The 17240-nt window shown below is 34.9% G+C and overlaps 1 protein-coding gene across 2 annotated transcripts in view; it reads left to right on the plus strand.

Moving 5' to 3' along the window:
- Mmp16 (matrix metallopeptidase 16) overlaps positions 1 to 17240 on the plus strand; it is a 280678-nt gene that overhangs the window by 236513 nt on the left and 26925 nt on the right. For both annotated transcript variants that reach the window (XM_010605541.2, XM_033760297.1), the window contains one exon: positions 6604 to 6742. In XM_010605541.2, coding sequence (XP_010603843.1) covers positions 6604 to 6742 — 139 coding nt within the window. The remainder of the gene's footprint in view (positions 1 to 6603; positions 6743 to 17240) is intronic.

The following is a 17240-nucleotide window of genomic DNA, read 5'->3' on the forward strand; positions in this document are numbered from 1 at the left end:
TTGTATATTATTTGGTAAGCAGGTGGTGCAACTGCTGAGCTAAATCCCTGGCCCAATATAAAAATGATTTAAAGAATAACTTGTAAATATGTTATTTTCTTCTACTGCTACAGTGAGTTTGTGTTTTGAGCATTTTTCAAAACTGCAGGCAGTGTCCAAAGTACTTGACCTATTGAGATGCATTTCTGCATCGTTTCTCCCAGAATTACTTGGATTAATGAGCCCTGAAAATCGTGCCTACAGAATCATTGCCGACATTCATGACTGTGTTCGTGAAAAAGTATATTCTAATGGTTGCTTTGAACAGGTTTCCCCCTAATGTTTATATACCGAAAATCAGCTTGTGTCAGCTGCTGTGGTCAGATAATGAAAGCTTCCCAGAACGGCATTGTCTTTGAGGATATATCTATTAAACATCACTTAGTAATTTTTTTTTGTTCCTCAAATTATATTCTTATTTTTTCTTTCTCAGTGTTGAGAAATGTACAGTTATTTCAGTGTGAATGGCTTTGTTCTCTTTATTAAAATATTATTGTACTTTTTATAATTTTTATATAGCCTGTGAACCTGAACATAACAATGTAGTGTGAAATTTAGTGAATTTATAATATGCTTACATGGAATTGCAGTGTATGACTTTATATTTCAAGTCAAATGAAAGATGTATTAAATTGGACTGTATATAGAAAACTTACACTTTCTTAACATACAATGTTGATTGTAGGATTCTTTATAGTAGCAAATTTATATTCCATGGAAAGTTAATAAATTTATTCTTAAGAGACAGAATAGTATTTAGTTACCAAAAATATTTCCAAAATTTACATAACATTTTGTCATAAGATAATTAACTGTTTGCAGATATTTGAGTAAGCCTGTTTTATCATTTTGAGAATTGTCAAAAATACAGAGAATTGAAAGAATGAACATTTCACACCTAGAGTCTACATTTGGCAAGTGCTGGTATTCCTTATGTATACGTGTAGGTACAGACTCAAACGTAATTAATGTCTGCCTTCATCTATATTTTGATCTAAATCTATACAAGCACATTAGTATGCATACATGTTCATTTTTCCCATTATCTTACAGAAAACAGCATACTTTTTCAAATCACAAAAGATGCCATAATAAAAAACCTCATATATGTTAGTGCATTGTTATTTTTCTATTTGAGAAGACGTATGTTCCTTGGGATAGATTGCTAAAGGAAGGATAACTGAGTTAAGGAACAAATGCAGTCCGTGTGGAATATTATTTTATGTTACCATCCTGATCTTCACAGGCATGTGCCATTCCAGGGATGGGTGATGGAGGCTCTTTCCATAAGCCACACTGAAGTAATTGGCTAAGAAAGATTTAGTATCCCAGAGCAGTTGCAGCATATGCATCTTTTCCTATGCTTAGAAACCTTTCCTTTTCTGTGAAGAGTTCCTTGTGTCTCTTAGTCATTTTTCTATAAGGGTGAGGGTTTTTCTTGACTTTTAAGAGTTCTTCATACATTAAAGTTTGAGCCTTTGTGATAAAGAAAGCAAGTGTTTTCTTCTATGTCATAGTTTTTACAATGACATTATTTGTGATTTTTTAATAAAACAAAGGTGCTTTTCATTTAACCACATCACATGAAAGCAAAACAATATTTTCTTGTGATATGTTTTTTTTTAAAGAACATTAGGTATTGTGGGCTTGCTTGTATATTCCAAAACAGTTTAAATGCCCTAAGATAGTGTCTTTTAGTTTTAATCACTCAGAGAAATGGATATCTTTAACACCTTCTCATTGCTGGCTCCCACCTGTGGCTGAGGAAATCTCCAGAGTTGCTCATGCCCAACTGCCTCCCAACCTGCAGCTCCGGAGAGTCTGGCTCCCCAGGGTAGGTGCTGGAGGACAGCATCCAGATGCTTGCTTCAGGCATCTCTTTCCCCTCCCAGTGAACTAGAAGTAAAGTCAGCCTTGCTGAATGTCCTCCTCTATCTTTTAGGCAATCATAAGAATTCCTTTCCCCCATGTGTATGGCTGTATAATTTTCCTTCTTTCAACATTGTTTCATATCTGGTTTCTCCTCAGCATATCTTCATCCCTCAAAAACAACCTGTGATTGCCTGTGATCAGAATCTATATTTATGTACATGAGTACTTATTTTTTCACAGCCAGTGAGTTCCTTTGATGAGTGTGTCATTTTAGTAAATCAGTTTGGTACCCATATTATGCAGCTAGCTTGGCTTGAAAAATCTCAGATATAGTGTTATTCAACCTGTAGTAATTTGATGAAAATATTGAAAGATCTGTCTGTTAAATATATGTTGGGCTCCTGTAATATGCGGGATACAGTTCTCAATGTTGACTATTCAGTGATAAGCAAAAATACACTGTCCCTATTCCTGAGTAATATGGAGGGTGGTGAAGCAGGAGGACATCATTCAGCCACACACATACAAATGTGTAGATATACACACACATGCATGCACACTGATTCCATACGGGTTAGTATGTGAACATAGAAATTGCTATGAAATAGTGTAACAGTGCATTTTGGGCTTCAGCAACAAAATAGCATAAACTAGGTGTGTATAAACAACAGAAACTTACTGCTCACAGTTCTGTGTCCACCAAGAGCTTGCTTTCTCATACTTGGCACACTCCATTTCTGTCTGTTTGCTCTTACACAAGAGGAGGGAGAAAGATATCTCTGACCCCTCCTTTATAAGAGCACTAATTAGAGTCATGGAGGCTGCATCTTTATGCAGAAGTAGTAGTCCCTCACAGCACCCCCTCTTTTGAGGGCTAGGTACAACATTTGACTTGGAGATTTTGAGATAGCACTGTTTTCACCTCTGCCACAAACAGTGACATTTCCAACATAGATGATGGCAAAGAGTTAAGAGATGCTATTTCAGAAATGGGAAAATTAGACAAAGACCAAGGAGGCCAGTCAGGGGAGGGCTCACAAAATGAATTATGACGTTTAGAAACTGGTTTGAGATTAAGTCACAAAATGACTCTATGTATCAGAAGAGAAGTGACAGATTAGTTCTAATTGTATTTTACACTAGCCCAGAAGATAGCACTCTATGATAATATATCAATAATATTATGATTTCATCTTCAGATGCCGGAGGATTTTTTTATTTAGTTTTGTCTTCTATAAGCCAGAATTTTTTTAAAGAAATAGAAGAAAAGTACACCAAATTTTTCCTATATATTAGTGCTTCCTTGTGTATACTGTGTGGTACTCTGTGGATTTAATGCTGTGAACTGAATGGTTTTTCCAGGTCCTATGCTACATGGAAATATAAGTTGACATGAAAGGCCCTAAATCTTTTCTTAAGTGAAATATTGGTATTTGAGTACAAATTCCATCTAGTTAGGTCATTTTAAAGCTATATTTTGTTTTCATAAATTTACCTTGCAAATATGTCAGTAGTAGTTGTTATTATTATCATTTATAGTACTTCCACTCACATAATGTCCATACATAGATTAGATATTGCTCTTTACAGAAATTGTTCCTTTTTCTTTCCCTTCACATCTAAAGTCAAAACAAAACTTGCAGTGTTTGAAAGGATGAAAACTGATGTGGTTTTCCTCCATGGTTCAAAGACCTTTAAATATCATTGGCTTTTAGAAACAAAATAAGTGCTAAATATTGGCCTATTCAAATAGAATCGTTGTATTCTTATGACTGGTACATAGTTTTCATTTATTTAAATAAGACAACATCACCCCCATAGAGGAGAATGAACTTAGGTTTGATTTTAGAGCGTTATCTTCTAAATGTATCACTTACTTTTATCTTTCTTTACATTTTTTTTTCTTTCATAAACTATTAAACATCTTCTATGCGCAAAGTTCTTTTCTGGAAATTGTGAACCATAATGAAGAAAACATAGTCCCTTGTTTACAGAACTTATTTCTTAGAGAAAATTAACATAAATAAGTACAACAAGTATTTTGTAAAACAGTGATAAGTGCAATGAAAAAAATATATAGCTGGGAAGGGAGGTGAACAAAACCAGCAGATATGTGTGCATATATGAGGGGCTTCCATTTTAGGTAAAAGTACTCAGAGAAAGTTTCAGTTATAAGGAACTTCTGTACAGAGACCTGCATGTAATTGTAAATCTCTTTTCCTTCTGAATTGTTCAGAAACGCCATTCCACATGGCAATCTGTAGTGACTACAGTAGGAGTTCACATTGTCTGTCAGGATGCTTTCTAAATCATTTGTTCCATTGCTTTCTGCCAAACTGAGAAGTTACCTAGAAATTGAATAGTGACAAGGAGCAGAGTGATCCATATGACTCCTTGCCAAGACCTCTGTCAATAAGAAATAGTCACTAGTTCCTCTTGGATCCACGTTACTTCCTGAATTTTTGCAAAGTGATTATGCTTATCCTAAGGCAGAACCTTCATTTCTCTTTTTTATAAAGACAATTTGTATTCCTATCTTCAGATTGCCGCATATGTCTAAGCCAAAGAGCCACTGGCCCTGTCTCCAAATGTAGGCAGAGTAAGCACTGTGAAGTTCTTCTCCAAAAAAAATAACTGAAATAGGTCCAATGTGTTTTCACTTGGTTACTTTTCACTATTCAATTTACAGAAGTTTCCCTTTCATTTTTCCATAGTAATAGCCAGTTTTTTATAAAAAATCTAGTAGATACTTAGCCATTTTAATTTATTATTTCATAGACACATTAAGATAGTAAGTACATTTTATTTGGGGATTAGTTTGGTCTTATACCCAGTTAAAAGTTCCACTTGTATCTAGGCAAAAAAGAAGATTTTTCTTTTAAATGATCAAGTTGTCATTTGCTCACATTCTATTAGAAGTAAATCTCTGATCTCTAAGTCCACATATATTTCCCCAGATTACAATCTTTTTCATAAAATAGTTACTTTGTATTTTATAATCCATTCAATTTTTCTACTGCATGTTTGTAAAATCTTTATAAATTCAAGCTGCCAAGTAGAATGTGCTATCAGAAAAAGTTAATAACATAAGGTAGTCTTGGGGAGAAAGAGCTTTATGGTAGATTCTGAAAAGTAAATGATGCATGAGGTAAAACTGTAAACAGAAAAGTCAGCATAAAGTGCAGTTTAGGTGATAATTTCAGTGTATTCTAAAGAAATAAAAATAAAAGTTTGAATTTTACTATTTGCCTCATCCTAAGAAAGTCTGTTAGTACAGTGATCATGATAGGTGTTAGATATTGGTTTGTAATTAACTCAGTGACTAGTCTCTTGAATGAGATGGCACAGATATTAGAGAACAGAGCAAGAACATGAACTCAGAGGCATTAATGAAGGTACTCCTTCATGTCTAAATAGTGGGGATTACTAGACAACCCTTGATAGGTGATAGATTTATTTGGAAAAAAAAAACTTTGTTTTTATCATTACCAGAAATCCAAGAATCCTTGGTAGATTTTGGTGTGTATGAATATATGGGTAACTGATAAACCCTGGGAAGTTCAGTCATGCCAACCTATTTTGAGTCAAAATCATAGGAAAACTCTCTAGTATATTATTTATTACTATCTAAATTGGAAGAAGAGAGAAAGAGGACAGAGAATTTGAATTCAAGTGTATTTGTGAGATACTTATCCATTTAGTAGAAATATTTAACTTCCATGTGAAATAGTTATATGTACATAAATTTGAAATGAAGTTTAAAATGAAGTAAAATTTTGATGTATTTTAAATATGCCTTGTATTTTAATATTAAAGCACTTTGAATAGATCTTACTATATTCTGAAATATTCAATTGAACCTACCTAGTGTCAACAGTTACATTTTTTTAAAAAAATTTTGGATTTTACTTTTGTTTCATTGGTTTGTGGGTTGGTTACTTTTTTCCCATTAGTAGATATTTATGTTGAAGTACATTAGTGGTAGCCCAATTAATAATTCAACAACTTGAAAAACACAATAGGCCAACTTATGTGTTACTCCCTCAAAATAAGAATATAGGTGACCTACGGAATGACTGAGAGTAGTAAAGGAAATCATGTAGCAGATAGCCGAGGTAATTCACCCAAACAGGAATTCTCTTTGATGATTTTTTTTCAAGGTAAATTTGGTCATCTAGGGTTACCATTATTGAGTAAACCAGGACATGTTTAAGGATTTAAAATGTGCTCTGTTTATAATTATACATAAAGCAGATGTAACATGGGCAGAACAGAGTTACTACCTCCCTAGTTAATCCTCAACATCTTAGATGTGGAGAATTTGCATGTGTAAAAGCAGTAGGATGCTTAGGTGAACACAGTGCTGTTCTCACTTTCCTGAAGCTGACTTGTATTCTTGATCTGGAGGGATTTGTGCTACTTCTGTTTCCCATGTAGAAAACCTTGGGGATAATTTTAAATGACCGGATCAAGTACTTTGACATTATGTCTTTAATCCCTCTGTATGGCTTGGACTGGAGAGTTGTTTATTACAGAAACTTTGGTGGTCATTGTTGTCAAATTATTGATCCCTTTTTCTCTTTTGATGTGTGATGGGGTAACTTGGCTTGGAAACTGTTCAGCCAATTCTTGCACAGTGAACTGGTGTGGTGGCTGCATGGCTGCTGACTGATGGTTTTGTTCCATTTGCAGGACCAGTGGTTTTGGCGAGTGAGAAACAACAGGGTGATGGATGGATACCCCATGCAGATTACTTATTTCTGGCGGGGCTTGCCTCCTAGTATTGATGCAGTGTATGAAAATAGTGACGGGAATTTTGTCTTCTTTAAAGGTAAGGCTCTTTTCTATAGCTGGCTATGTTGTATTTTGATCATGTTTTCCATGCCCTTGAAGCATGCATCCAGGTGAATAAGTAAAACTTCTTTAGAGAGATTAGGTAGTGAATGAATTTGATGACATAAACTACAGGTCGGTTGTAAATATAAATAAAGATAATTTTTCATGTTATTTGTTTTCTCATATATAAGTCACAAAGATAGGGTTTAGGAAATATTCTATTTTGTAGAACATTTCTAGTTGACTTGCTGGTACCCAAAATAAATAAATCAACATCTCTCCTTTATCTAAATCTGTTTTGAATTTTTTGTTTGATTTTAGAGTATGTTAGGTTGCTTACTTTTATTTTCAGTGAAATGTATTTCACAATTTAACTTTGTATGTAATCTTTGAAACCCAACCTGAAGGAATCAGCTTTTAAATAGTTTCCGTAAACTATGAAAGTATTCATTAAGGCAAGGGACATTTAGGAGAAAAAGAATACACACAGTTATCAGTATCATGAAATTTATTGTCTATTATTTGTCTGAGTGACAAAATTTAATAGCACAAGTGTTACTAACTCCCTAGTATGCAAAAATAAGATTATCTGGTAAAGTGCACTTCCCAAAGCCTATTCCTCAAAACTGGCTAACAAACAAAACACTGAGCCTTAAATCTGTGGCAGTAAAACACAAGGACAAGAAATAGGAGTTGGAGGATTGAGGGAATTGTGCAGAGACCATGCATGAGCTCAATCTGAGGAGAACAACAATGAGGAAAGAACAGGACTGAACATTTCTCCAAGACCCAGCAGGACTGAAAGTAAGCTTACAAAAAGATACAGGATAAAGACGCAATAAAAGAAAAAATAAAATTAAAAAACAACACAAATAAAGATATAAGATAAAGGAAGGAAAAGTGGATCTTATCCAAAAAAAAGTAATTCTTTCAGAGTCATACTAGAAGAACTTGTGCTAACAATGACAGTAGTGAAAATTGCATCTGGAAAACAATTTAGTAAGTGAGGTTCAAACTATCTATTAAAATGAAATTGAACACTTGAAACGTATTCTATCTTTACAGATTGTTACTTGAAAAAAGTCTGAGTAGTACATTAATTATAAGATTATGTAGGTTCTGGAATGATATAAACAATTTTGAATACTTATTGGCTGCATGAACTAGGCAAAACACTCAATATACACTCAAAACACTCTATTTACCTCAGCTTTCTCATGTCGAAAATGAGGTTTGTATTATCCCCTACTCGGGATTGTTTTGAGGTCTAAATTATTACTACATGTCCTTTATTCCCTTTCCCCAAATGAAAAAATGGAAATAAAGTGTTTGTAAATGGGGAGGGGAGAAAGGGGTGAAGGGAGGGTAGGGACAAGGGGAGAAAATGAGAACCAAGACCTGTCATGTAAAGGTACAGGATCCCAGTAATGAATGTAACTGTACTGTATACCTAGATTGTACCAATAAACTCAATAAAAATAAAAAAATAAATGATTACTACATGTCAAGTATTTATCAAGTATTTGGAGATTTATATGATCTCAATAAATGCCAGCTACTGCTGCTACTGGTAAGTTTGCTATGAATATCATTGCCCTCCTGCAGTTCTATAATAAATGTATAAACAAAGGGGCAAGTAACGTACCACTGTGGACAAAGCAAAGATGCCACCTAAAGACTCTGAATCTCTGGAAGGACATTTCTTTTCTCTGCACTTTCTTTGGTCCCAATTTTAGCAGGAGAAAACAGGAGGGAGGTCCTTTCTCATCACAGATCAACGGAGCACTCTGATGAAGCTGCCTGAGGAGAAACTGCCACAGTCATGAGTCTGTGTTGTGAGAGCTCTTTAATGCCTCGGGGCTTTCTTCCTTTTATTCTGTCTGCCTTCCCTCACTCACTTGTGGAATGGCTGGCTCCTTTTCATCTTGCAACAGCCAGTGGAAGTGGCATGTTCTCAGAGTGCCTTCCTCTACCTCTTTCAAGTGATACCACCCAACTGGTATGCAGCACTTGTCAATTATTCAAAATTACCCACAAGTTCAAATGTGATTTCACTCTGAGATGGATCTTGTTTCTATTTTCTCGACACCACTGTATTTTCAGTTCCCAAACACTACTCCATGCTTAGGAGGTGTTCAACAATCATTTAATAAAATCACTATCATTGAACACTGATTTGATTTTGTATGGTGAGTCTTCAATGGTGCTAACAACAGCAATATCTATCGCTCTTCACACAACAGGTCATGATCTCTACTGATAGCATTATCAGTATCAGGGCATGCCCAGCCTTAAAACTTTTGTCACTCTAGGGGCATAATCTGCTGCTTCCCTCCTGTTCAGGCTTACCACCACCTTCTAATAAGCCTGTCAAGGCCCAGCTAGGACATATACTCTCTGGCTTTGATATGGTTTGGGTCTAGATGTTCCCCCAAAGCCTCATGTAGTCATAGGTGAGTGAATCCAGAATGCAGGATGCTAGGATTAAGGATGTGCGATTACTAAACCACTATATGCCCTAATATATGTAGTCTAAATAAGATAAAAGGAACAGAAAGACACGGTCCTTTCTTGCCTTTGCTACCTTGTGCACACCATGTTGTTTCTCTTCTATGATGCTTGTTTGTAATCCTACTTTGGAGCCAGCCGATTATGGACTGAAACCTCTATGAAATGTAAGCCAAATAAGCCTTTCCCCCCTTAACCTTGGGTGCTGTGTATTCTGTCTGAGCAATGAGAGAAAAATGACTGTGATTAAGCCAGGCTCTAAACACCATTGCTATCCAGACGGACCCAGAAGCTCTGGGTATTCCCAAGACAACCTTCCCTCCTAGTCCCTGCTTCACCACTGGCAGGAAAGAAGTAGGAGCCCCAAACACCTAGGCTTCTAATGAGAAACCTCCACTTCAATCAAAATGACTGTCTCTGCTTGGCAACTCTCTGTGGCCTTCTTCAGTGGAAAAAACAAACAAACAAAAAAAACCAAAAAAACTCAAATAACTTCATTCCCAAGACTGCCATACTATTTTTCCTATGTGCTGAGAGGCGATCTGTACTCTCTAACAGCCCGATCCCTGGCCTTACTATAATTTTCTGCGTACCACCTGACTAACTGCGTGTTTCCTCCATGTGCTTCTTATCCGTAGCTGTCACTGGTGTATCAGCCCTACAATGGAACGACATTTTGCTCTTTTTTTTTCTCTTTTGTATTTTAATATTCCCAATATCTTAAACCAATATTTGAAAAACTTGCTTGTTACTAGCAAATAATAACTGTTGTATGTTTTGTAGCATGTTATAATCTTTAATTCCTCCGGGGGCTACTCGAGCTAAAACCTGTACCTTTGTACAGAGGTGCATCCCCAGCACGTTTATTTATTTATTGCTTAATTTTTAAAACCGAGTCTCTCGAAGTCATCAAGTTGTCCAGCCTGGGCTCCAACTTGAGATTCCCTCGCCTTAGCTTCCCAGAAATCTGGAATTGCAGGAGTGTACTACTGCACTTAGCTCTGTTTGTTTATCTTTTCAAAAATATAAACTTTATTCTTAAATCATAGGCTTAACCAAAAAAAAATTCCATGGATCATATCTTGGTTATCACAGACATCTGTCTCAGTGATACCTGTAATGGTAAAAACAAAGACGCAGGCTCATTCCAGTCTGTCTCAGTCACACTCTACCACTGTTACTAATGGGGTTAAGCATTACTCTGCTTTAATTTGTTCTTTTCTTTAGCCCTCTTTGCCTTCCTTTTCTTGGTCTTTGTTTTGTCCTTCCTCTTCTTTACAGTGATCATCCTTTATGTCTTTGCCTTCTAATTAACAATGTACAGTAACACTTGCATTTGATCAATCTTATCTTTTATTTTGTATAGTTAACCAAAGTCCACATTTAGGTATAAATGAACTTATTGTATATGATAAATTCTATATTATTTCTTAATTGTATTTCTAAAAGGCAGGATCTTGCTGTGTGCTTCAAGCTGGCCTTGAGCTCACTATGTAGGTTAGACTTCCTTCAAACTTGTGGTGATCTCTGTGCTGGGACTACCATGCCTGGTTCAATTCTATATCTTTAATATGAGCTCATTGTTTTTTTCCATAAGTACAGTATCCAAAGATGTATATTAAGGTGGTTTCTGCTCTTCAGCCAAAAGGCAATAATAAAGATCAAATTTATCACTGCCCCTGAAAATGCAAAAAATAAAAATAAAAGAATTACTTTCAAGACACTGGCTATCAAGAAGCACAAAACTGTGAACCCAAGATTTAGAAAACAAGGAAAGATGAGTCCTGAAACTCTTGCAGATTCCTATCTGGGTGGAGTATCCAGGATGTGGCAAAAGGTCAGGGAACTCTCCCAACTGAAGAAACAGCCAAGACTTCAAGGAGAAAAGTTGGCTAAAGTGTACAGGAGAAAATAATGTGGACGAGAGAGAAGAGAGAGTAAGGAATAGGGTGAAAGCCTTGAGATGAGCAGATAGACCCTGTGAAGGCTGGAGAGAACATTGCTGAGGGTGTTTAAGGAAACTACAATGTAGAGAATCACTCTCCAGGAATAAAAGGAGCAGCATCTGGTACTCACTGAGGGCCAGCATTACCTGTTCCCCTTGCTACATATTCCTGAGTACTGGATAGAGATATAAAACAGGTCTCTGCTGCAGCAGTGAGGAAGAATTAATCTGGCATGAGTACTACCTTGACCCTGCCTAACAAACATTCAAAGTAGGATGTGACGTGTTCACATCATTACCAAGTAATGGTTTTAGGATGAAGTTCAGGGATATTTACAAGAATGCAAATTTATGTATCCAAAAATGTAAAATATATAATTCAGTACTACTTCAGTTCATGAACTTAATTTGTTCTAGGATTCTGGAAAACATGGTCATGTTCATGTTTGTGTGGGAAAGATGACCGCAGTTGTGTTCATCATCTAATGCAGAATTCACAAAGAAAAACGCAATTTTGCCAGTGTATCTCTTTGCAAACTAAAGCATTCATGAACTGAAGTACCGCTGCCAATCTGGCATCCCCCACAAGATCAGGAACAAGACAGGAATGTCTGTCTATATGAAGTCCTTTCCACCTTTTATGGGAGGTTTTATCTAATAGCATAAGGCAATGACTATAAATAAGAAGCATCCACATTGCAAAGAAATAAAATGTTATTCACAGTCCAACATGACTGTTTATGTAGAAATAGGATACACTCAACAAAAAACATTTTCAATCTGCTAAGTGCATTTGGTAAGGTTGAATAAGATAAATTATACACATTTTAATTGTATTTATATATGTTTTTTAAGAACTGCGAAGGATCTGAGATTTTACTTTAAGTATACAATAATAGCATAGTCTTTCTCACTTTTATGGGTGTTGGCCGAAAACATGAAATCCTTAATCAGAGAAAGGAACATAGGCAGACTCTGTGTCCATAGTTGTTTTTACAAGTTCCCTGATAAAAAATGCCAGGTAACTTATGTGAACATAATCAGTTTTATTACAGATAAGAAACCTCAAATATAAAGAAGTTGAAGATTTTTGTAATGAGAAATAAGGTTGCCTGCATTTTTTTCCTGAACAAAGAAATTTTCTTTATTTTTCTGGACAAAATTGACTTTCCCTTTCCTGTAGAAAGAGACAATGCCTCTATTACCCAAGATAATTTGGTACACAATTTATTTTTAGAATTGTATTACTGAACAAAAGCAGTCAGTGGAACTGCTTTCAGGACACACTGAAAAACTGAAACCTATGGAGAATTGTGTACAATCACATACTTGCAAAAAAAAATGAGGATTTTTTAAAAATTTAAAGCCATAGATTCCAAAACATTGGATACTGTAGTATAAGAATGCAAAAACAGTATTACTTACACATTACAAATTTGTACTAAATAAAAGTAAACAAGACATATTATTTTGCAACTATATTTATGGGTCACGACACTGAGTATTTTTACAGTGTGAAATCTAGCCAAGTTTATAGACTCACTGCAATGCTAATCAAAATATTTCCAACTGTTTTTGTAGTAATTATCAGACTGATTCTAAAATTTTTATGCAAAGGCCTCAAATAAATTACTTTGAAATTACTACTTGATTTTGAAGTATTATTTTAAAGCCATTGTAATTATGACAGTTTAACATAGGTTTTGACACAAAGATGGACTAAATCAAACTTCAGAAAAGAAATAGATTCAGCTATATATGAGCAAATAATTTTTAACTTCAGATATTTTATTTGAAAAGTACAGAGGAAACTCAATGCACAAAATATAATTTAAGAAAACCACTGGATGTCTATATCCAAAAAACAAACACTAGCCCATACATTCTAGCTTATATAAATATTAATTCAGAATGATCTTACCATAAGCTAAAAGCTAAAAGTACAAAACTTTTATTTCTGACTTTGACATAGGAAAGAAATTTGGTTGAACAGAATGTGAAATCATGATCCACAAAAGAAAAAAATAAGTTAAAAATTTAAAATTTTTACTCAAATTTTAAGAAAATAATGACAAGCCACAGACAAAATACAGTATTTATCAAGCATATATATGATGTGGTATATATAAAGAACTTTCAAAATGTTTTTAAAAACCAAAATAACTCAATCAAAAGGAGCAAAGAATTTCAGGAAAAATTTCACTAAGAAAGATATATGCATGGTAAATAAGCAAATGAAAAGATACTCAACAGTAGTAGTCACTAAGAAAAAGTGAGTTAAAATCACAGTAAGCTGCAACACGAGGGAAAATGGATGAAATTTAAAAGACTGATAATATCAAGTACTGACAAGATTGAAAATAACCTAGAATTTTCGTACATAGTTGATTTGAATGTAAAACTGCACACACTGCAAACCAGCACAATATATCTGTAATTGTAATATCGCAGAACTGGCAATGACTCTAATATCCTCCAGCGGTGAATGGATAAACACACATAGCATATCTATACAATGGAATGCCACTCAGCAATATAAAGGAATGTGTTAATTCACAATACAGCACAGATGAGGCTCAAACTTTGGCTGAGTCATAATTCAGACAAAACAAAGGTATATGCTGTATTACAATTTCCATGTAAAATTCTAGAAAATGAGAATAGAAACACAGTAACAGAAGTTTGTTGGGGACAGATTAGAATTGTGTGGAAAATATATAAACACATCAGAAGACACCGGATGATGAAAATGTTGAGTGTGTTAATGCTTTGAGATATATATATATATAGATTTTGTTTATTGCATAATAATCATACCAAAAAGTTATTATCTAAAGAAAAAATGGTTTACTAAAGCACATAGTTCATGTTGGAATGGTTTATGCAACTACTTTATAAATTTATATATACTAAACCACAGGTGGTAGAATTTAATCCTTTCATTATTCTAGAACTTGTTAATTATGAGCATCCAAACAAGTACTGTTATAGCTTTACTTTCTTAATTGATCTCAATGGTACTCAAGTAGGTTATTCTTCCACAGCTCAGAACTGCTTTCCCCAGAAACTTCTCATGTTGATTGTAGTTTCTAGCATTAGAACTTAGGTAGGATAAGAAAAACACTAAACCGATCACTGAAGTTGTATTGAAAACATACAATTGCAATTTAATTTCAGATAGTACTAATTTATAACGATTACATTTTCTAAGAAATATCTAGTAGAAATGACTATAAAAATGTGTTCATAGCCACATCTTGAATAATCGCCTCATTGCTATTTTATATTGCTCATCTTTGTTCTACTTTTGCTAATTTCCTTCATCTTATTTTTAGTCTTTGCTTTGCCATTGTATTATGTAGGTTTCCCATATGAGTGCTGACATTTTTTGTGAAGTAAAGCAAGGTATAAGTAAGTAGATAAATATTGTAAAGAACTTTTTCTTTTAAACTCACAGTTGTAGACTGTGTGGGTCTTTTTTTTTTTGCATTGCGTTTCTTCAAGTTCTTCTTTTAAAGAAGTCACATGTGTTTCCCCTTACCAGTTGAGATGCTCCACAATGCGCCTGCTTGTTTGGAGCGTGAGGGTAGATGTACAAGCAGCAGGCCTTCCTCACTGAATGACAGCAGGCTCGTGGTTTAGAATATGTGAATATCACTTGGCATCATTTAAAGTTGCGATGTCTGAACAGACTCTCTTTCATCTCTCTAGATGACATTTGACAGGTAGCATTGAGTTGTTCTCCTTTATTCATGTTTGTAAGGTCTTTTCTTTAGTAAGAGAGACACAGAAATAGAAAATGTATCACAGTTCAAGGAACTCATATGCTTTTCTTCAGAAACTGAATGTAGTATTTGTGTTATTCTATTCAGCAATTTTATTATCACTCAGGTGTATCAAATGTAATAGAATAATATGTTGTTAGCATAATTGAGCCAGATGTTAACTTTTTAATTACTAGTCACGCTTAAACTGACTTTCAGAATTTGGCACTTATTCAAAGTTCTTGAGCTATCTAACCATGTGCACAATATCAAAATTAAACCTATCCCATATAATGAGCACTAATTTAGATCAGTACACTTAACAATTTAGTACTGGCATTATTTATTCAGTAAAGTAAGTAGTAAGTAAATGTGATCAGTGAAATACTGTTAAGTAATAATCAATACCATTTATTTGGCACCATGAGCCAGATACATGGTAAGTATATTTGATGTCTCATTATTTTCAGAATTCTGAATAAATGTCAGTTTTTCATGTGGGGATTAGGAAAGAGAGTTCAAATCCAGTGACTTACCCAAGCCTTATAATTGGGAGAGTTATCTTTTCCTGCTTATCTAACTTTAAACCCACTCACTGTTTCACTAAACCAAGACTCTAACAAAGAAAATGTTAATTCTTTGTGACACTTAAAAAAAAATCTTTGAAATACCCTCAAAGAACATATAAAATTTTAATAGTAAAATCAGTCCAGTAAAATTTTCTGAGCAAGCAAAGTGCAGGCTTTTGTGTTCTGAAGAAAATCCAGCCAGAAAAGAATTTGCACTTCTGTCTTTTCTGTAAAAGACCATACAGTAAATGCCTTCCTCTTGGTGGGTCATATGATCTTTTTTCAATTATTAAACTCTGCCATGCAAAGGTCATGGAAGACAAAGGCAATCTGTTACTAGGCATGGCTGTTATTTACAAAAGCAGGGGTTGCTGATGTCCCTAGTTTACTCACCATTGTTGTAAAAGAGATACAATATATAAATATTAAAGAAGAGTTTTGTGGACTCTGAAGGAACAAAGATATGGTTGATTTATTTTTTGTTTTCAGTAAATAAGGAACAAAGGTATCTGATAACAGGATAGAATAAAAAGCACGAGAAGAATACAGCAGATTATTTAATAAGCAATTCCATTAATAAATGTAGAGTGACTAGTGGACAAGAAGAGAGGAAGCAGGAAATCATCAGCAATTCTGAAAGCTGGGGCGGGAGGCTGTTCTCCGCCAATTTAAGATAGTAAGATGAGCACTTAATTAAGAGAGCCGGGCTTTAGTGCAGAACTCTTAGCAATTGGGTGTATGATTTTAGGCACATTATTTCTTTAACCTGGAAAATACATGAAGGTGTCAGGCTGGAGTCTGAACCATTCTTCTCATTTACTACATCTGAACAGTATTACACACTCCCATCCGAAACCGTGTCTCAGAGGATGTTAGAGAAGCGGGTATGACGCGTAGCCTCCAGAGTAGATACTGTCTTCCTGATTTAAACAAAAAGGGTAAAATGTCATTAGACTTAACTTTTCTCTGGTAGTAACATGCAGTTTAGTTCCTCGTAGAATTATTTTCCTAATGTCTATGTTCTCTGCCAGCCTATGAGCTCCACACAAGCCAGACTTCGGTGTTTCTTCCTTCCTGTACCCGTAGCTGCTATTTAGTGACTATTGCAGGCGCTTAAAAAACGCATGATGGATGGATGGATGGATGGATGGATGGATGGATGGATGGATGGATGGATGAAACCAATTAAGAAGTCACTGCAGTAAATGATCTATAAAGCCCTCCCTACCTCTAAAGTTTCTTTGAGCTTATTCTTTTTCTTTATAAAGCTTCTCTGTCTTTAACTCTGACTTGTTGATATTTTCCTCTCATTCTGCCAAGTACAGTGTCAGTAAGGACCAATTTTTTCCAGTTGCTCCAGAATATGTCAGTCTCATGTAAAATCCAGTAAATACCTTCATTCTACCAAAGGCAATATTTTTCTTGAGGACCAGGCAGTCTGATGGTAAGGTTGTTAAAAACCCATCTATTATAAGTAAAATGAGTTGAATGTGAATCTCACGCTTATCTAAAAGCTAAATAATAGAAACAGTCATTTCAGTTTGACACATGTAAAAGTCTTAATTCACTAAGCATGGAGATGAAATCTACAACTGTATTTCATTAACAGTAGAAAATCAACTGCTATTATTCATAATCAATGAGCAGAAATGCTCTGTAGTCAAGGTGGCTCTCTCTCTCTCTCTCCTCTCTCTCTCTCTCTCTCTC

The sequence above is a fragment of the Fukomys damarensis genome, unplaced genomic scaffold (genome assembly GCF_012274545.1).
Source record: "Fukomys damarensis isolate Sample0158 unplaced genomic scaffold, DMR_v1.0_HiC HiC_scaffold_5, whole genome shotgun sequence".
Taxonomy (NCBI): domain Eukaryota; kingdom Metazoa; phylum Chordata; class Mammalia; order Rodentia; family Bathyergidae; genus Fukomys; species Fukomys damarensis.